This window comes from Diospyros lotus, chromosome 3 (genome assembly GCF_014633365.1).
Source record: "Diospyros lotus cultivar Yz01 chromosome 3, ASM1463336v1, whole genome shotgun sequence".
Lineage (NCBI taxonomy): Eukaryota > Viridiplantae > Streptophyta > Magnoliopsida > Ericales > Ebenaceae > Diospyros > Diospyros lotus.
Genome location: NC_068340.1, coordinates 33505847 through 33526052, shown reverse-complemented (window position 1 = coordinate 33526052; position 20206 = coordinate 33505847). Strand labels below are relative to the sequence as shown.

The 20206-nt window shown below is 37.4% G+C and overlaps 2 protein-coding genes across 3 annotated transcripts; both read left to right on the top strand.

Moving 5' to 3' along the window:
• The first annotated feature begins 1759 nt into the window (after positions 1-1759).
• Positions 1760-7331, top strand: LOC127797335 (chaperonin 60 subunit beta 2, chloroplastic). 2 transcript variants are annotated; one of them, XM_052330154.1, is made up of 15 exons: positions 1760-1927; positions 2831-3078; positions 3171-3296; positions 3674-3811; positions 3904-3999; positions 4145-4387; positions 4702-4936; positions 5099-5268; positions 5376-5453; positions 5540-5611; positions 5701-5805; positions 5962-6054; positions 6143-6235; positions 6852-6975; positions 7082-7331. In XM_052330154.1, the coding sequence occupies exons 2-15, from the start codon at positions 2845-2847 to the stop codon at positions 7093-7095; spliced, it is 1821 nt and encodes a 606-aa protein (XP_052186114.1). In that variant the 5' UTR covers positions 1760-1927; positions 2831-2844; the 3' UTR covers positions 7096-7331. The 2 variants fall into 2 exon arrangements, with proteins under 2 accessions (XP_052186114.1, XP_052186115.1); XM_052330155.1 differs by having other exon boundaries at positions 1765-1927; positions 2845-3078.
• A 534-nt stretch (positions 7332-7865) lies between these two features.
• On the top strand, positions 7866-10863 carry LOC127797336 (protein MET1, chloroplastic). Its single transcript, XM_052330156.1, has 7 exons — positions 7866-8404; positions 8649-8755; positions 8992-9086; positions 9238-9314; positions 9873-9993; positions 10306-10365; positions 10447-10863. The coding sequence occupies exons 1-7, from the start codon at positions 8001-8003 to the stop codon at positions 10585-10587; spliced, it is 1005 nt and encodes a 334-aa protein (XP_052186116.1). The 5' UTR covers positions 7866-8000; the 3' UTR covers positions 10588-10863.
• The last annotated feature ends 9343 nt before the right edge of the window (positions 10864-20206 follow it).

Below are 20206 nucleotides of genomic sequence, written 5' to 3'. Positions count from 1 at the left end.
ATGAGAGGATCAAACAACTAAATCGATGGTGGCATGACCCCCGAGCAATTGACGACAAGAGAAAACAATGACAATCGACACAAGATGTGAGAACAACGACGAGAGTATTGAGTTGAATTTCAGACTTCGGACAAAAAATTAAGACTAAGGCGTGAAAATTGAATCAAGAGTGGCGCGGGCACCAAGCAATCAACGATAAGAAAAAATAATGACAAATGATGTCGGAACAGTGAGAGGATTGAACAACTAAATTGATGTCAGCATGAGCATGAGTATCAAGCAAAGAGATAGCAACAATAATTGACACAAGGCATGAGAATGACAATGAGAGCATTAAGTTGAATTTCAAACTTCAAACAAAAAATTAAGACTAAGGCATGAGTGAAGAGAAAAATAACTATAGAATAAAGAACATAGAATTATATATTTCGCTTGTTAGAGACGGATTTTCGTCTCTAACTAGCTTTAGTCATTAAAAACACGTTTCTGATAATTTAGGTTGATTGCGAAACTCTCCCTAAGACATTTTTGAAATTACAAAAATCATTCAAAAAATATTTATGGCCATTTTAAACGTTTTCAAGAAACGTCTCAAAAATGTCAAAATGACTTGAATGACATTTTGAAGTCATTTTTGTCCACTGCAACTAGTGGTGGAGTCACGTTTTGGCCAGCTGGGGTCTTGGCCTAGCTAACTTTTTATTTTTTATATATATTACTATAAATAATTATATTTTTTATAATTTGATTAGAATTAAAATTATGATTTGGTCCGAAATAAAATTCTTTCTTAACTCCGTCACTTATCGCAACCATCACCCATGGGGGAGACTCCCAAGGGCACATGTAGTGCCAACACAAAGATGCACTAATCTAATAAAATATAAGATAGTTTTAAATATTTTCATAAAAGATGAAAAAATTTGATCTAAATTGAACTAAGGCTAAAAAGAGATTTTACTAGGGGTGTACATGGTGCGATTTGGGCGATTTTTGGCCAAAAAAATGTGCCAAACCACATATGCGGTTTGCACCTATAATTAGACCGAGCGGTCTGATTTGGTGCTGACAAACCGCACCAAACCGCACCGCATAATGCGGTGCGGTTTGGTGCGGTTTGTTGAAACTTAGTGTTTTGTGTAATTTAGGTGCGGTTTGGTGCGGTTTTTGCGGTTTGCTGAAACTTAGTGTTTTGTGTAATTTAGGTGCGGTTTGGTTTGGTTTAGTGCGATTTTTGGTTCCAAAATAATAACAAAAAATTATTTAAAATGGGACTACTAGTCTGCTACAAAAAATAATCTAATTATTTTATATATTTCATTTTTTATTTATTTTAATTATTAATATAGTCGGGCAGTTCGGTTTGGAACTGAACCGCCAGCACCCCAAACCGCATAAACCGCGGTTTGGGTATTTTTCAAACCGCACCAGACCGCGTCCTTAAAAAATCACGCGGTTCGGTGCGGTTTGGTTTGGTGCGGGCGATTTTCGCAATCTACCGATTTTTTTGAACACTCCTAGATTTCACGTTTGGCCTTTGCATTTTGAATTAAGTATAATGAGCATTAAATAAAATTATTTTGAATAAAACCCTATTTTTTTTCTAGCAAGAAAACCCTAAATCAATTTAGAAACACAGAAAATGGCAGTAGGTTATTTATTATTCAATAAACCCCAATCGTTCTTGTCGCAAAGTTCTAGAGTGTTCCAGGGTGGGGTGGTGCAACCAACAGAACGAGCACAGAGGATCTGACGGCCAAGATTCAGTGGAACCTTCAAGAGCAAGAGCTGCCGTCCGTTGCTCTGCTCTTCTATAAACCTAATCGCTCCCCTTCGGAGCAAAGCAATTGAGATAAGCCCCTCGCACTAATTCGCCGTCTTCTTGCTCTCTTCCAGCTTCTCTCTAAAACCCTAGTCGCATTTTACGGTAACCTTCCACCCCTCTCTCTCTCTCTGCCGCCTCGTTATGTATGTTTGTATACGTTGGTTGTTACTGTGATGTTCTCTTGGTTTGGTAAGAAAAATTATCTCCGGAAAACGAAACGAAATGGACTTTGAGGCTTAACTGTTAAGAGGGAGTTTGTTCCTTGTGAAAAGAAAATGTATGTGTGAGGTTCTAGTTTGAAACGAGCTGGGTGGAGTGTCGTCTAATATTGGTTTCTCTATCTCGAATTGAATAACTATGTGGATGCTGATCTGTGTACGCTGCATATTGAAGACAGTACTCGTTACGGGGTTGCAGATGGGTAGTCTTCAGTCATGTTTGTTTAATTTTATTTCCCTAACCGTTAATATATAGCTAGATGTTTTTGACGTAGAGCAGTGGATAGATGTACTGCCTTTATCTAACTGGATAGTTTAGAATTTGGGGTTGAATGAATTTATCTTATTGTTTGTGGTGTGATTACAGTGAGTGAGAGGATATGTTTGCTCAATATGGGATTTTGAGTCAGACAGATTGGGCGGAGAGACGGACAATTTTATTAGTTGACCATAAGTAGGAGAATGTGACGATGTTTTGAAAGATTAGCCTTTTTGTATGTGGGGAAGAAAGAATTCTACTGATACAACCTTAGATTCAGCAACCTTATCAAAAAATGGCATGCGGATGGCAAAATGTAGCGTCTGAATCTCATTATAAATGTGTTGTCAAAATTATCTATCTATTTTTCGTAGCTACATTTGTGGAAATATACTTAGCAACTGATGTTTTCAATAATCATTTCTACTGAATGTATTATGGTTATTGAGTTTTTATAATAATTTTGGATATCTGTTGTCCTCTTGAGGAGTTCATTCTATTGGGGTCAATTTTGCATGTTTCTAACAGATTCTAAAAAGTAGATGGCGTCAACATTTGCTGGTATGTCGTCTGTTGGCTCTTTGGCGGCGCCTGGTGCCCCGGATAAGAAACTTGCAACTGCTTCAGGCAAACTGTCATCTTTCAGTTCCATATCTTCAAGCTCATTTGTTAGGAGACAAAGTATTGCCCAGCGTAAAACACATTCTCCAAGAATAAATGCCATGGCGAAGGAATTGCATTTCAATAAGGATGGGTCAGCCGTTAAGAAGCTGCAAGTGAGTCTCTTAACTAGACAAGTTTTCACGTACAACTTAAGGTTTATTATATCGAGGCCATTGCTAAGAATGCTTTTTCCATTTTCTGGTAGAATGGTGTGAACAAGCTTGCAGATCTTGTTGGGGTTACACTTGGTCCAAAGGGCCGGAATGTCGTTCTGGAGAGTAAATATGGCTCTCCAAAGATTGTTAATGATGGAGTGACTGTGGCCAGAGAGGTATTTCATATCATAGTTGTTTCTTTCTTGGTAACCCCGCCCCCCCCCCCCTCCTTCCCACCCACACACACACGCACACCCACACCCACACCCGCCCGAAGAGACAATCATTTAAGAAACTTCAGTTCATGAGGTAGGGTTTTTCTGCTCTCTGACACCAATTATTTTAAAATCCCAAGCATCTGAAAATTAGGAGTTTAGGCTTTCAAGTTTTATGAAGTCAAGAAACAGAGGGAACCATCATGAACATATGCTTTTGCTCAGTCATATTCGATCTGAATCTTGCATTCTGTATGTGAATCAATTTTATCTTGATTGAGTTGTTGAATCAACATTTCATAGTGGTCCTAATGGACAGATATGTTGTTTCTTTCCAGGTTGAGTTGGAAGATCCAGTAGAGAACATTGGTGCTAAATTAGTCAGACAAGCGGCTGCTAAGACCAATGACTTGGCTGGGGATGGGACTACAACTTCTGTCGTTCTTGCACAAGGCCTAATAGCCGAAGGTGTCAAGGTCTGTTGTGGAATTGATGTAATTAACTTCGTTTAATACGTTTAAAGCAGTTGTGACATGATATATGAGGCAAAACAATATTATTCTTTCAGGTGGTAGCAGCTGGTGCAAACCCTGTTCTGATTACCAGAGGCATTGAAAAGACAGCAAAAGCTTTGGTTGATGAGCTTAAGCTGATTTCGAAAGAGGTAATTTTGGAAGGGTTTTGCGTACTATTGGAGTTATAGATGTCAATGCAAATGTTCAAATAACCGTATTTTTGGATTGGTTGATATTGTGGTCCCAATTTGTTATGGTACCTTAAACTCTACTGACAGCAGGATGAAATGACAGGTAGAAGACAGCGAACTAGCAGATGTTGCTGCAGTTAGTGCGGGGAACAACTATGAAGTAGGAAATATGATAGCTGAGGCCATGAGTAAAGTGGGTAGGAAGGGTGTGGTGACCCTTGAAGAGGGAAAAAGTGCTGACAACAGTCTTTATGTGGTTGAAGGCATGCAATTTGATCGTGGATATATCTCTCCTTATTTTGTCACTGATAGTGAGAAGATGTCCGTTGAATATGAGAACTGCAAGGTTGGTATATACTTAGTGCCTATTTGGCATTTTTATGATTTTTTTGCTGCTGCGAAAATCATTGCTACTAACTAGTGGGAAGTTCCAGGTTCCTTTTTTTTCCCCTCTATAGAGTTTACTTTTATGAAGGTGCTTTTCCATTTCGGCCAGGCACTACTGTAAAAATGCAAAATTGTTTTTACTAAAAAAAAGAACTTTTCAGGCATGTCACAGCATAGTTAAATAGAGACCAAACCCTTTTCCTGTTTTGTTGTCTGTAAAGATATCCTCTAATGTGTTTTATTTATTTAATTGTGTGTTCGGTGTTTATGCAGTTACTACTGGTTGACAAGAAGATTACTAATGCAAGGGACCTGATTAACGTTCTGGAAGATGCCATAAGAGGTGGATACCCAATTTTAGTAATTGCTGAAGATATTGAACAAGAAGCTTTGGCAACACTTGTTGTCAACAGGCTTAGAGGGGCACTGAAGATTGCAGCACTGAAAGCTCCCGGATTTGGAGAAAGAAAGAGCCAGTACCTTGATGACATTGCAATTCTGACTGGAGGTCATAATTTATCTTGACTGATGGACTGAATAGTGATGCACTTAAAGTTATCCTTTACACAACTTTCTCAAGAAGTTTCTGCTCTTCGAAACTGTGGATAAGAATGTTTTTTGGATTCTGCTTACTAATTCATGTTAAGGGATTTGTTTTCTTGACATGCAGGGACTGTAATCAGAGAAGAGGTAGGCCTAACCTTGGACAAAGCAGAGAAAGAAGTCTTGGGGCATGCTGCCAAGGTTGTGCTTACCAAGGACACAACAACAATTGTTGGTGATGGCAGCACTCAGGATGCTGTGAATAAGCGTGTTGTCCAGATAAGAAACCTTATTGAGGTTTGAATCTCTCTCTCTCTCTCTCTCTCTCTCTCTTTCTATCTATATATATATATATATATATATGCACATGCTTGTACTTGTGCTGATCATACATGTTTAAGCAGGCTGCAGACCAAGATTATGAGAAGGAAAAGCTTAATGAAAGAATTGCAAAACTGTCTGGGGGTGTTGCTGTTATTCAGGTAACCTTTTATCCTATGGTCTTGATCAGTTCTGTTTGGTGGTCTGTATTTTGATCTTATTTCTGTCTTGTGGTAAATTTCTGAAGGTTGGAGCACAAACTGAGACAGAGCTGAAAGAAAAGAAATTGAGAGTAGAGGATGCTCTTAATGCAACAAAGGTGAGTTATTTGCATACCTCTATGCATAATTGAATTTGCTCAGCTTTGACACACACCAATATTAACATCTTCTCGATGATAATTTCCAGGCAGCTGTGGAGGAAGGTATTGTGGTTGGTGGCGGATGCACTTTACTGAGGCTTGCATCTAAGGTCGATGGCATTAAGGAGAGCCTTGATAATGTTGAGGAAAAGGTGATTTTATGATGATGTTTGTCCTAAATAAATTGAAGATAAAGATGGAAGCTGATGCCCTTGCTTTGGATTGCCGTCTCCTCAAAAACAATCAACATTGTGCAAACTTGTTAAACTGACACTCTGGCTTGCCAATGAAATTTAATTGCCTTGCAGGTTGGAGCAGATATAGTTAAAAGAGCTTTGAGTTACCCTCTGAAGCTAATTGCTAAGAATGCTGGTGTTAATGGAAGTGTTGTCAGTGAGAAGGTAGCTAAGTATATCATTACGTCTGTATTATGATGTTGGATAATAAAAGGAGTTCTTAATTCATACACTGTATGTGGTTATTCCTCAGATTCTTTCGTCTGATGACCCAAGATTTGGGTACAATGCTGCAACTGGAAAATACGAGGATTTAATGGCTGCTGGAATAATTGATCCAACCAAGGTAAAATGCAACAAATAACTTTTCTTTCCGTTTCCTTAACTATTTTGTTTATTGTGCCATTTGAAGCTCATATTATTAGAATTCTAGGACCTGTAAATTGTCTTGGATCAAGTGAAAACGCAAAAGCATATCATGATTTTAGGTAATTGATGAATAAGAATTAACACACCAGTTGATTAACTGGGCTATTTGATGGATAATATCGAGTGCTAGGTGTTTATAAACTGTCAGACAGCGCATGTTGTCTGGCCAGCTTCCTTAAAAATCCAGACTTTCTTGAAGGCTAGCATGTTTAGATCATTGGTGGCTAAACTTGCGAACCTGATTCTCTAGCTAGATGATATATGTTTTAACTATTTTACTTTCTAATAGTCATAGGGTGCTTTATTGAAATTTGGAATCATATTCTTTGTAATAGTCATAATGTGTTAAAATATGTTTTCTTAATATGTCTAATTAGTGGCGATGGGCTTATCATCAAAATCTAGTTGCGGGTAGTACACTTAGCGTGACACTCAGCTTGGGTGATTTGGTTCATCCATAGTGTACTACGAGCAGGTGTGGCATTAAAAGTAAGGTGGACTAACTCGGAAATTTTGATGTTACATTGATTCAGGTTGTAAGATGTTGTCTGGAGCACGCGGCCTCTGTGGCGAAAACCTTCTTGATGTCAGATTGTGTGGTGGTTGAGATCAAAGAGCCCGAACCGGTTGTTGCTGGAAACCCCATGGACAATTCAGGTATGCAGCTGATGATTTAAGACAAGCTTCACACTACCAATTGCCTCTTTCTAAGGCATGTGCTGATTGATTGAATTGCTTTTTGGGTTTTTCTGCCCTATTTCAGGATATCCACTATGAAGGGCTTGAAGATGATGCAACTGCAATTTCATAGTAAACAAAAATGTAGTGGATGAGGTTTTTTTAATGTTCTGTAAATTCCATTGTTGATGCTGGTAGGAAGCAGCCCGGCTTGTAGGAACTTGCAATTGGATGTACCTTGTGTAATGACAATGGAAGTTGAGTGCAACGGTGAATTTTCCTACTTTTTGTATTAAAAAGATTTGGTGGGTAATCAATTTTTGGCCACACGTAAATTTTATGTTGCAGACCTGGTCTGGTCTGGTCTGGTCTGGTCAGGTCAGGTCTAGATAGAGATTAGTAACATTATCAACAAGAAGATCTTAAAAAGGATGGTTGGCAGGAGCAGCAAATGGTGTGTTTTACGTTACTGTTCTCTACCCAAATTTTTGTATTTGAGATGTTTGAGAAAACACGACGTGGAAATTTCTTAAATTTGGAGAATAGAGATATGATACTTTTAATGGAGAAAGCAAAGGGAGTGAGGTAATTGCCAACAATTCACTTAAATTTCTCGATTCCCGAGGTAACTAACAGTTGACTAACTGAACGAGTTAGATTTGTGAATTTAAATTTAAATATTTTTAGAGTAATCACGCATCCAATATTCTCTTAAAACCAATAGGGGTAAGAACGTCAAGTTCTCGTAAAACATATATATATATATATATAGTATTAGTAGTTACTGATTTTAATTTTCTTATTATATTATTAAAGGTAAATAGAATCAGAGGGTAGTCCACAAGCAAGCAAGCGGTGGCCCATAATTTGCCCGACTTCAACGGCCTATTCAGAGCCACTAGTCAGTGCCTCTGTAATCTTTTCCAGATCAATCTCTCCCTCCCAGCCCACACAAAAGTGAACTCCTCGACACAGAGAGAGGGAGAGTAGTCGACAAATCGACCATGTCTGTAGCTCCAAGCAGCTATACTTATCTCTGTTCTTCTCTACCATTGGCAAGAACCGCCTCTTCCTCAGCCAAGGCAAACCCTTCTATACCAACCCAATTTGTGAAATCTTTATCCAAGGCCAACCCGTCTCTTCCGAGCCCTTCAATCAGCGCTTTCTGCAATACCCATTTGGTTCAGACCTCCCGTTTGATCGTTAAAACCTCGGAAGCCGAGGCTACGACGTCAAATTCGGGCGGCGAAGCTGAGTATGAAGAGTACGAGGTTGAACTGGTGCAGCCGTATGGGTTGAAGTTCAGGAAAGGAAGAGATGGCGGAACTTATATTGATGCCATTGGAGCCGGTGGATCGGCGGATAAGACTGGGATGTTCACCGTTGGGGACAAAGTACTTGCCACCAGGTAGCTTTCTGCGCGTCTGTCTCGCTTATTGCTCACCTAATGTTCGCCGAATTGCCACTTCCGAGCTCATTGCCGGAGGCGCATTCACTAGAGAAATACATTTTGGGAGATTTAATTTAGTTAGCGTAATTCATTTGAAGATTTAATCAAGTTAATTAATGTAATTCACATCTCGAGTGTTTTGAGATAGAATGTGATTCCGTTTTTTCTAGAACTTGACTAAGTTGTTCTCAAATCTATGCAGTGCAGTGTTTGGAGAAGAGATATGGCCTGCTGCTGAATATGGGAGAACCATGTACACCATTCGCCAGAGAATTGGTCCATTACTTATGAAAATGCAGAAGAGATATGGTTAGTTATTCACCTGTTTTCCCATTGCCCTCACTGTTGTGTTAATGCTTGATTTACTAATAGTTGAGACATGATCTGACTTTCAACTACAGATCAAAATTAGCCTGTTGAACTTCCAAGAGAGCGATTGCAAATGATATGCTGCTTCGTCTAAAATTTGTAGTTCACTAATGTTCCTTATTGACATGGCCAATTATTTCATTCTGAAATTATGAATGATTTCACACACTTTCTAGGAAAGGTGGATGAAGTGGGTGAGCTCACTGAAAAGGAGATTATCAGAGCTGAGAGGAACTCTGGCGTAATCAGTGACAGGGTGAGGGAAATACAGGTGAGTAGCATATCTTTGCAATTCCCCAATCTTAAGCTTATGCTAAGAGTTGGCACATGGGTTTACTCGGTGTTTCCTTCGTTTCTATATTTCTGACAAGTTTCTGAGTGGTTCAGTATTAATATAGTGTCAAAACTTGTCATTAAATCAGTTGCTAAATTCTACGAGGAAGAAAGAGCAGAAACAACAGAGAGAAAAGGACCTTCGTGAAGGGCAGCAGCTTTATAGGTAAGCCTTGATCATTTAATTTGATCTTCTTTTTGTCTGCTTTTAGTTTATGTCTATTTTTATCTTTTCGTAATTATGTTTATAGTCCAGCCCAATTAAGGGCCTTCATACGTTTAGGGTTTTGGTATTTAAATGTGTTTTCTGTCATTGCAAGGGTGGTTGAATGTTTGATTAAACTTTTGGAGAATTTCTCCTTTTCATCAATGCAGTTCAGTATTCATTCAGAATCAACGAATTGTGTTTTGAGTTATTTCATTTATATACGCTTCCATCTGCATGCAACCCCTTTTCTTTGGTTTCTTGAATATGCTATCATGTGGTCTGCAACTGGGACCGATGCCTTCCGTTACATATAATTGATCCTCATAGGACGTGTTGGTAGCTCTTTTTCCTTCTTTGTCTCACTACATAAATGAACGCTTGTCTTACGCCGACCTGAAATGAAGTGCTTTTGGGCACGATTTTGTTGCCTTCAAAAAACATGCCAAATATCCTAGTTTGGCATTAAGGCATTTTGAGTTTGTATTGCTCAGAAATATTTTCTTCAATGGTGTGAAGGAATGCAAAATACGAAGGAGCATTGGAGAAATTTGAGTCAGTGTTGGGGTCCAAGCCAGATTCAAATGAAGCTGCAATAACAAGTTTCTTTGTTGCTCGTTGCTATTCTAAACTTAATCAGGTAGTATTCAGCTTTCTTTTTTCTATGTCCTACACATCACTGACTCAACCAGCCCCACAGATTTTTTTTCCTTCTGCGCTCAGCATGATTCTGCTTAAAATGGGCCTTTTTACTGATGTTCACAACTTTAACTTGTTCATAGTTGACCGTTTTAATCATTTTTTTGACATTACATGTCCTTCATGACTGACCAAAACAGAAACATAAATACAATCTTGTTATGTTCTCCATACATTAACGCCCTCAGATTGTTAATTTCCTTAAGAGGCCGTCCACTCTTTTTTATTTTCTTTTCTGCTGGTTGTTCTATAGATACAAGCTGGACTTTCTGCACTTGAAGATGCCTTAGAGGCAGGATTCGAAGATTTCAAGGTAATGAATAGAACTTGTTAACTCCGTTTATCTTATATTCTATTTCCAATCTAGCAGTCTGACTGTTCCTCCATATCACAGAGAATCCGGACAGATCCTGACCTAGCAAACATCAGAGCATCGGAAGAATTTGATCCTCTTCTAAAAAGGTTTGACGAATCATTTATTAATGAGAATGCCATCAATGCAATCAAGTCTCTGTTTGGATTCAACAAGAAGTAAAGCCACGGAGTAATTCCCACCATGGAAAACCCGGTTCTGTTGTCGCTTAAAACATTGCAACTGAACTGACACATGCATTGGGCACACAACATCTGGAGCCTTTTGCAGATGGTTTGCCTGTTTGCTTGTAGCTTTAGATGAGTAAATTTTGAAGAGCTCAAATTAACTTTCCTTTTCTGTTTTTGATTGCTCTCAATTGTCCCCTCCAGTACAATTCTCTTGTGTAATTATCTGGAGTACAGAACTGGAGAATTATAAGAAATCATACTTTCTTCAGCCTTGATCATGTAAACAGCAAATTAAATCTGGCTTTGAACAAGTTAGAATACGGCTGGCAAATTGCAGAATGCAGCTGCAGCATAGGATTAGAAAGTCTCTTATAGTTATTCCAGTGATCAGAACATGACTTCTCTTTGGCAAAGAGAAGGAGCTTGATACAGTTGCTTTGCAGGATAAGAGCCATGTCGTCTCTTCTCCAGGTATTCATTTTGTACTTCATCTTGCATTCCCAGAATGGCATTTGCTGCTTTGTTGCAGAATGAACTCTAGATTGGCAGAAGTCGAGGTTTTGATGAACTCTTTTTGGGAAACTATTTGCCATGCTTGATTTTTTTTTTTTTCCCTTTTCCTTTTCTAGAACTCCTAGTTACTACCCTTCTTTTGGTGTACATGAATATGTGCCTAAGACACTTACAATATGTCAAAAGCCTTGAATTCATTAGGTGAGACCGATGAATTAAACTTTTAAAAAACTATTATAAGTTAATATTTCTCAAAATATAGAAGTTAATTTTTCTCATTTCATTTATATTCCATCTATTCTCTAATTTGAGAGGAACAAAAGATAACACAAAAGATAACTCTAGATTCTATTCATTTTCATTTTATTTCTAAGGGTGTGTATTCGGTTATAACCGAACCGAATCACCCCATTTTGCCTAACCGAACTGAACCGTCCATATGAAAATAACCGAACCGAATCGAATCGAACCGCCTAAATACACTAATCGAAATAACCGAAATTGAATTAACCGATTTAGAGTTGTAGCTAACCGAACCGATAAAACTACTAGAAAACCGAACCTAATTAACCGATTTAAAGTTTTAACTAACCGAACAGTAAATCAAACTGATAAAACAATTTAAAAATCAAATTGAATTAATTGATTTTGACTTAAACTAATCGAACTAGTGATTAAATCGAGAAACAATACATCAAATTGACTGACATCTTCCAAGAAACCTGTGTTTGTATAATTAATTTGACATGACAACTGATTAGATTGTATTATTTCATCATATATCAAATTGCTAAAACAAAAATAGCTAAAAAATTTAATAATATCTGCAAGTTTACCTTCATTATGAATGTGTGGCATACTACATTCCTGTCCTCTCCAGCCAACCTTTTGTATACAATACACTAATATATCTCACGTTAATTATCTGGAAATGATCTCCATATACTAGCAATCTCCAATAAAATCAATCCAAGCAACAAAACCTGATCTTAGCCATCAATATTCTGCTGCCTGCCTCAACACAATTAGATCATTCCAAAACTGACATTTTGATAGAACTGGTACCTTATTTGCTTAATGTACAGCCATGTTATTCACAAACAACAAATACCACAATATTCTAAACAAATAGTAATCAGTCTTACAAGTCAAGACTCAAAAAGGATGGGCAGATAGATTCTCCTCCATATCGAGGATAGACAATCCCCTCATTGCACCTCCATTTTTCCCACTAGTTATGACTGCATCGCAAGTACCAAAAGATTTATTTGATACCCTTTTTCCAAAAGAGTAGCAATCATCACCATGTTATCATGAATGCTTCCTCTAAATTACTACAGTGTTTTCTCTTATTTCCGAAACAATACAGAAAGTCAGAAATTAGCTCAAAGTCTATCTCCTTGTATAAACCAAACTTATAATGTAGCAGTCTCCTTTATGGATGGTATCAGCTGAGCTGAGTTATATATTTTGTGTGGACTGCCAAAAAAAGTGTGAATAGTTGAACCCAAAGCATACTCTCATGATTTTCTCTTATAATGAATTTATATACTGGATCATCCTATTTAAACATCATAAAGAAATCATATATTTGAAAATCATAACTTGAGTTGAGGAACTCATGAACAAGCCTTTTCTCCATCATTTTGATAATGTTTTGCTCAATGCACCTCTCTTGAACTAATCCAATTAGTGATTACAAACTTGCCAATGGAACCTAAGAACATGTTTTTTCTCCAACATGTTTGATGATTTTCCCTCAATATATCTCTCTTGACTTTATCCAATAATTAAATCCAAAGAATCAGGAAAATGCAAAATCAAGGGTACCAGAAGAAACCAATACTCAGAAAGCACAATGGAACACTTGGTACACTTTATGCAATAACCAATCACAGACTAACCTACAGAATCAAACAAAAGATGTTACTGCTGGAAGTAACAAAGGCATGACATGTATCATAAATGGAACCCTTGACAAGCATGAAAAAATTGATTTTGATTCTCTAAACAATACATCAAATTGTCCGCATGACACACTGACACTAAATTACTAACCGAACTGAATACATCAAATTGTCCGCATGACACACTGACACTAAGTTACTAACCTGGCAGCAATAGATTGGGAATTGGCAATAGATTGGGAATTATGAGAGCAAATTCATTATAACAAAACTAATAACACCAACAAAGTGTTAGGGATACAAAGAGTATAGATGCGTACGTAATACAAAAATAACTTGCTTGATACAAGAAAGTAGTTCTAACCGGTTACGATACAAGAAACATATACTATATATTTGACCACTATTATAACAACTGATATTCACGGTAACAAGAGCTTATAATTAAATGAACAACAACAGAGGTTACCAGACTAAAACAGCAAATCAGAGAATATGGTTGAATAGCACTGCTCCCAGCTGGAACGACAAGGAATCAAGAACAAACTTCTGGATCGTGGAAGAGGCAGGAACAGAAGTAGGTCGAGTCGCGCTTTGCGCTGTCCTGAAGACAGTTGGCGCCCTGCACTGGCGGCAAGCAGACTACGGCGACTGTCTCAGCAGGATGAAACGACCTTTCCGGTGAACGGTAGCCACGAACAACCGGAGCTAGCAGAACTCAAGACGGGCTCACTCTCAGTGATGAAAAACTTGAGAATACCAAACTCTTCCAAAGCTCAAAGAAAAGAACTCGATTTGAGAGATAAAACTTGAGAAGAGATAACAATGTGAGAGCTTGTGAAGAATGAAAAACTTCACACCAATATATATAAGCACCCACCAAACTTGGAGACCAAGCCAATTAAGAAGTGCTTGGAGACCAAGTATTTCTAGAAGAACTTGGGGGCCAAGTTGTTCTAGAACCAGAGCCGGTCCTAGGATTTTGGAGGCCCGGGGCAAACTTTTCCAAGTGTGCCTATGTATATAAATTAAATAAAAAAAAATTATCAAGTAATTAATTTTATTAAAATTATAAGAACTTACAAAAATGAAGAAAAAAATAATTTGAGACCTCATTAAAATCTTATTTGGGAAAAATTCAATGGGACAAAACTCCAAATGAAGAAAAAAAAGTACCTTGCATTGAAAATATTACATTAAAAAATGAAAACAATATATTTGAATCTACATACTTTCTTCTGAATCCCCATAAGCATTTCTTGATTTGATCAATATTCCTTTCATCTAAGGTTGTTAAAAAATATCCAAAAATCGGTGAACTGGATCAAACCGGACCAAACCATGTCGTTTGGATTGGTTATATGGTTCAATGATTAGATTCTGGTTCTAAAAAATTAAGAACCAATATATTTAGTTTGGTTACTGATTTTTTTTTTAAACCATTGTTCGAACCAAACCGGAACTGATATTATACTTATATATATTATAATTTTTTGAGTATGTATATATACATATGCATAAATAGTATCACTTCTTAGGAAACTAACAAAATTCATAAACTCTTTTATTTTTAACATTTTATGCGCTATTGCTATACTAAATGGTTGATGTAATCTCATTTGATGAGATAGTCTATGAATTATTTTGTTATACTTTTACTTCAAGACTTGAAGCATTAATGAAGTTATGAGTTTATTTTAATTAACAAATTCGTTTATAATTTCATATTTTGCGAAAATGTTTAGAAGTTAAATGTTAATTGGATAGAACCGAAATCGAATCGAAACTGGTTCGGTGTGACGGATTGGTTATGATTTGATTTTATATTTGTAATAGTTCAATTACGGTTCTTATTTTTTTGAAACCTTTAAAAATGGTTCAGTTACTGGATTCTTATAGAACCGGACCAATCCGAACTATTGATACTCGTATTTTTATCCTCCACAATTAATTGAAGTAAAAACAATCATCGCATATACCAACACAATAAAAATAGCAATAAAATCTTTTTTTAACAGGTTATAAGTGATAACTTCTTTTATTAATTTTTTTTAATTTTTTATAAACATATATATACATAAATTTAAAAAAAAAATGTGCCCCTCACTTGTGGGCCCTGGGCTGTGGCCCTGGTAGCCCTGGCCCAGGGCCGGCCCTGTCTAGAACATCTTGGGGACCAAGCAAAAAATAAAAATAAAATTAAAAATAAAACCCCACACACACAATCCAACACACAAAGTTCATACACTCACCTGATAATGGGAATTGGGAGCAAATTCATAGTTTCACATTATAACACTCAGTGTTATTTAACAAAAATATAAGTAAAGACTTGGTCTTACATGGCCTATGCATGTCTCATGCAACATCTCTGTTTTCGTGTACCACAAAAGTTGCAATCATATTGCAATTAGAAGACAAAGGCAGATGTTTAGTCAATGGAACCTGAATCCTGAAACTGGAAGCTCTTCGCTAAGATATAGTGCTGTTGAAACAAGAATTCAATCCAATAATTCAGACCAAAATGCAAAATAACATAAACAATAATTGAAAACATAAACTAGATAGTAAAAAATATAAATACTTATTACTTACAAATACACGAGATCTTCAAAAATCTATATTTCCATATTGGATTTGAAAGTTGTGCTACTACTGTTGTCTAAGGAAATCTTTGTCAATTCTAAAATTAATACGCAAAATGAATTAGTTAATTTCAAAGTATTGAACTAAAATTTAAGTAAATTTAAAAAAAAGAGTAAAACTCAACTTAGTTTACCTTCTTTAAGTTGTTCAACATGATCCAAATCTTCTTCAACACTCATTGGCATGGTAGACGACCGAAGCCAATCTTGCATACAAATCAAACTTTCAACCACTTTAGGAGATAGAGAACTCCTAAATGAATCAAGTACTCGACCCCCAGTGCTGAATGCAGACTCGGATGCAACAGTAGAAACTGGAATTGCCAATATATCTCGAGCCATAGAAGATAAGATAGGAAACCGATGACAATTTGCTTTCCACCATATCAAGATGTTAAAGTCCTTACTTGGAGGCTCACACACTTAATTGAAATACTTATCCAATTCTAAAGGCACATTTATAGAACCACTACCACTGCTATACTTGTGCTTTTTGAAGCGATAAAAAAATGGGTTTTCTGAATCGTCCTCGTCATCCGCCACAATAATTGGAGTAAACACTCCAGATGACTCTCCAGCATCACCTTGAGGTCCTAACTGTTTCTTATATTCCTCGTACAAAGCTTGTAGGGCATTTTTTAACAACAAAACTACACATGCGCCTCTCTCACCCAGATACATCTCTTTTAGTATATATTCCATATACTCTAACTTGTACCTAGGATCAAGCACCACAGCAATATAAATTAGGTGATTTGTTTTGTGCGGATCCCCCCAATATTTATCGAATTTTTTCTTCATTTTTACAGCCATTTCCACCATTTCAAAATCATCACTCTCCAACCACCCTTGTAAGATACAATGCATTTTACTAAGCTCATGGAAAAATGTGTTGGAGGTGACATATTTATTACCCGATACTCACAAAGTTAGCTCATAAAAATGTTTCAATACTTTGACAAACATTCTAACCTTTGTCCAATCTTCTGCCTTGGGTCTCCCATCTATAGTAATAACTTGATGCAAATCATTATTCCAATTACTTGTACTAAGATCAAGCTGAAAACAAGGATCTTCCTCATCAAATCTCTCAAAAGCCCTCTCAAACTTTTGAGCAGTTTCTAACATCAAGTAGGTGGAATTCCATCTAGTTGCAACATCCAATGATAACAAGCCCTTATATGCAATTTTTTCTAGTTCAGCACATTGTTTGAATTTTCTCAATCTTGTTGGTGATTATCTAACATATCTCACTGCATCCCTAACTCTTGTTATTGAATCATTTAGATCTTTCAACCCATGTTGTATAACTAGATTTATTATGTGAGCCACACACCTCATATGCAAATATTGTTCATTCATTATGCTAGCATCCCATTTTGCCATTTTTTTCTTGAAATTACCCACAGCAACATCATTTGAACTAGCATTATCCATTGTCAAAGTAAAAACTCTATCGAGTTTCCATCCCATCAAACATCTCTCAATTGTCATAGCAATGGCATCACCCTTATGACTACATATTGGACAAAAGTTTATGATTTTTTTCTTTAACGTCCAAGTGTTATCAATATAGTGTGCCGTCAAACACATATAATTCATCCTTTGAATGGAGGTCCACGTGTCAGTGGTTAAGCAGACTCTTTGACAAGAATTTTTTAACTCATTCATCATGTTCAACCTCTCTTCATTGAATAACTCAAAACAATCACGAACCATAGTCCAACGTGAAGGAAACCGAAATTTTGGACAAATAACATTTACGAAGTGTCGAAACCCCTCACGCTCAACAAACTTGAAAGGCAACTCATCTACTATCAGCATACGACCTAAAGCTTTTCTTGCGAGTACTTGATCAAATTTCCAATTCACCACTGCACCAATCATGTCACCACCATCTCTTTCACCCCCTGTTGTAGATGATTGCAAATTTAATTCCATTTGACGAAATTCTATAGCATGAGGGTGTTTCTTACAAATTTCCATATGATTCCTTAAAGCTGTTGTCCTATTTTTTTTGGGATCACAGTTGAACTCCTTAGAATAATAGTTGCATTTTCCTTTAATCTGACCCTCATCATTTACAAATTTAGTGAAGTGATCCCATACATCTGACCTAGATCTTATTGCTTTTCTCTTAGATTTTCCTAGTGATGTTGCACCTCTATCATCTTCAGGTTGGCTTGATGATACTATTGGTGTAGGCCTTGAACTATCATTATCAGTCATAGAGATGTTTGTGGTGGGACCGGTGTCTTCTTCTCTAGCCATCTAAATTTAATAGAATTGTAAGTAATTAATTTTGTATTTAAAGAGTGATGACATATAGTTGGAAAGGGCATGTAAGTCATCGTTAAAACTAACAAATTCGTCTTAAATCCAAATCTAATTTAAACAAAACCAAACAAAAAACACAACACAATCATAAATAAAGCATTTATGATAATCTAAGTAAGATCTTAACAATTAAGTAACATTCTTTTTCAGTCTTTAATTTCATTTTAAGAAACTACAGTTTGCCAATCAAACTTGTAGAAAATCAAATCATATAGGAATTCTATATAATTTGATTTACTTACATTGCAAGATGAGGACGTTAACGCCATTTTGAATTAAGTCAAAGTGTCCTGTTACATTACAATCAATAATATTAGAAAAATAAAACGTAGCGTCATAGTCACAATCGAATAACAATGCTTAAGAAGAGCAATACCCGGTCATTACATCTTTTTTTGGGGTTTTTCTGTAACATCCCGTTCGAGCGATAGGAAGAACCGGAACAACTTACCCTGATGGGCCTACACGAACTTCCCAGGGGGTCACCCATCCCTGGATTACCCTAGATCAAGCATGCTTAACTTGAGAGTTCTTTGCCAACATTCAGCCCAAAAGGTATCCAGCTGGTGTTGTTTCCTTTCTTACACTATCCTCGATATATATTAACCTCTCTGGGCTCTCGGGGTATTACATTTTCTGTTCTGATTGCAAAAACAGAAGAAAACCAATATTTACATTACATTACATGGAATGTATTATGTATCTATAGCTTAAACAAATAGGACATCAAATCACAAAACAGAATCACATATGAAATGATGAAATCAAAACATAAAACATAAAACACAAAACAGAAACAACGAACCAAATCACAAAAGAGAAACAACGAATTCGCAAAGCTAAGTTAAAGCATCGAAAGAGTAAACAAACAGCAAGGGAAACCAACCAAATCGAACATTACAATCAAAACCACACGACGATTAAGTTGTTGAAATCGTTTACCTTCTCAAATACCCGCAAGATTGTTCACTCGAATCACTCCTAAGTTGTCGAAAGCCCGAAACCAAACCAGATTGTTGATGCCTTGAGTCCTTGACGTTGACAGTGAGGAGGTGAGGACTGAGGAGGGTGAGAAATCACAGAAGAGAAATAGGCTTAGGGTTTGCTGTTGTGTTCAACAGGGTGGGGGTGGGCTGGGTCACGGACTATCAGGTGAAAGTGTTTGGGATTGGGTCTGACAGCAAGGGCGAGGTGAGGGTTAGCCGGTGACCTAGGGCTAGGGTCGATATGCTTCAACGATCGAGGGAATGGTGGCTGGGTATCGCCGTATCGGGTTATCGGGTCGGGTGCAGGGGCCAGGGGGGCTGGTTGTTGGGTGGGGAAGATTGAAGAAGCCGACGGCCGTGAAGGGGCTTGAAGTTGAAGGCGTTTGGGTCTAAGTCGTCTGACGACGATGGCCGAATGGCGAGCCAAGGGTTAGCCGCCAATGACCTAGGGCTAGGGGCCTAGGGTTAATGCTTCGACAACGAGTGAGGGGGGGCTGGGCTGGCTGGGTTGGGTGGGGAAGAAACCGATGAGAACGAATGCGTTCGGCGGCTCCGACGACAAGGGCGAGGTGAAGGTTGACGACGATGACGGGTGAGGCGGTCTCTCTCGACTCGGGCGGGCTATCGGTATCGGGTGAGGGTGAGAGTGAGAGTGAGTGAGTGATGATGCGCAAGAAGGAAGAACCAAAGAAGAAAGGAATGGACCGAAAGAATGGGAGGGATTGGGTCGGGGGGTAGCAGCAGCACGCACGGGTCGGTTCGATTTTTCGGGTATTTTTGCCCAAATAACCGAACCGAACCGATTACCCGAAAATTTAGCCTACCATTAACCGAACCCGAACCCCCCACCACTAATAATCGAACCGAACCGACCGATTCAATTCGATTTAATCGGTTAAATCGATATTTTGCTCAGCCCTATTTATTTCATTACTAATGTTGTGACGGCTGACTCCTATCCTAAGGTCACAATAGGTGATTGTTCATCTTCTAATATAGGGAAAAAAACCAGAGTTTGGTTGTGACTTGCCCAAGTTCACCTATTCTCTATCATTGTTATATTATTATGGGCTTATTTAGTATAATTGCTAAAACCCACCAAAAAAAAAAAAAAAATCCAAATATTTGGTTACAAGGCTATGGGCAACTTTTTGAATGAAAACTTAACTCTATTTTTAGACTTATGATAGTACTTTTAAAAAATAGTTTTTTGCTTCTTTAAA

Bases quoted from the DNA above. Each gene is read 5' to 3' on its own strand.
- LOC127797336 (XM_052330156.1), top strand. From the start codon at position 8,001: ATGTCTGTAGCTCCAAGCAGCTATACTTATCTCTGTTCTTCTCTACCA. The intron at 9,994-10,305 runs GTAGTATTCAGC...GTTGTTCTATAG, and splicing joins GCTATTCTAAACTTAATCAG to ATACAAGCTGGACTTTCTGC. The intron at 10,366-10,446 runs GTAATGAATAGA...TCCATATCACAG, and splicing joins CAGGATTCGAAGATTTCAAG to AGAATCCGGACAGATCCTGA.
- LOC127797335 (XM_052330154.1), top strand. From the start codon at position 2,845: ATGGCGTCAACATTTGCTGGTATGTCGTCTGTTGGCTCTTTGGCGGCG. The intron at 3,079-3,170 runs GTGAGTCTCTTA...ATTTTCTGGTAG, and splicing joins CAGCCGTTAAGAAGCTGCAA to AATGGTGTGAACAAGCTTGC. The intron at 4,388-4,701 runs GTTGGTATATAC...GTGTTTATGCAG, and splicing joins TTGAATATGAGAACTGCAAG to TTACTACTGGTTGACAAGAA.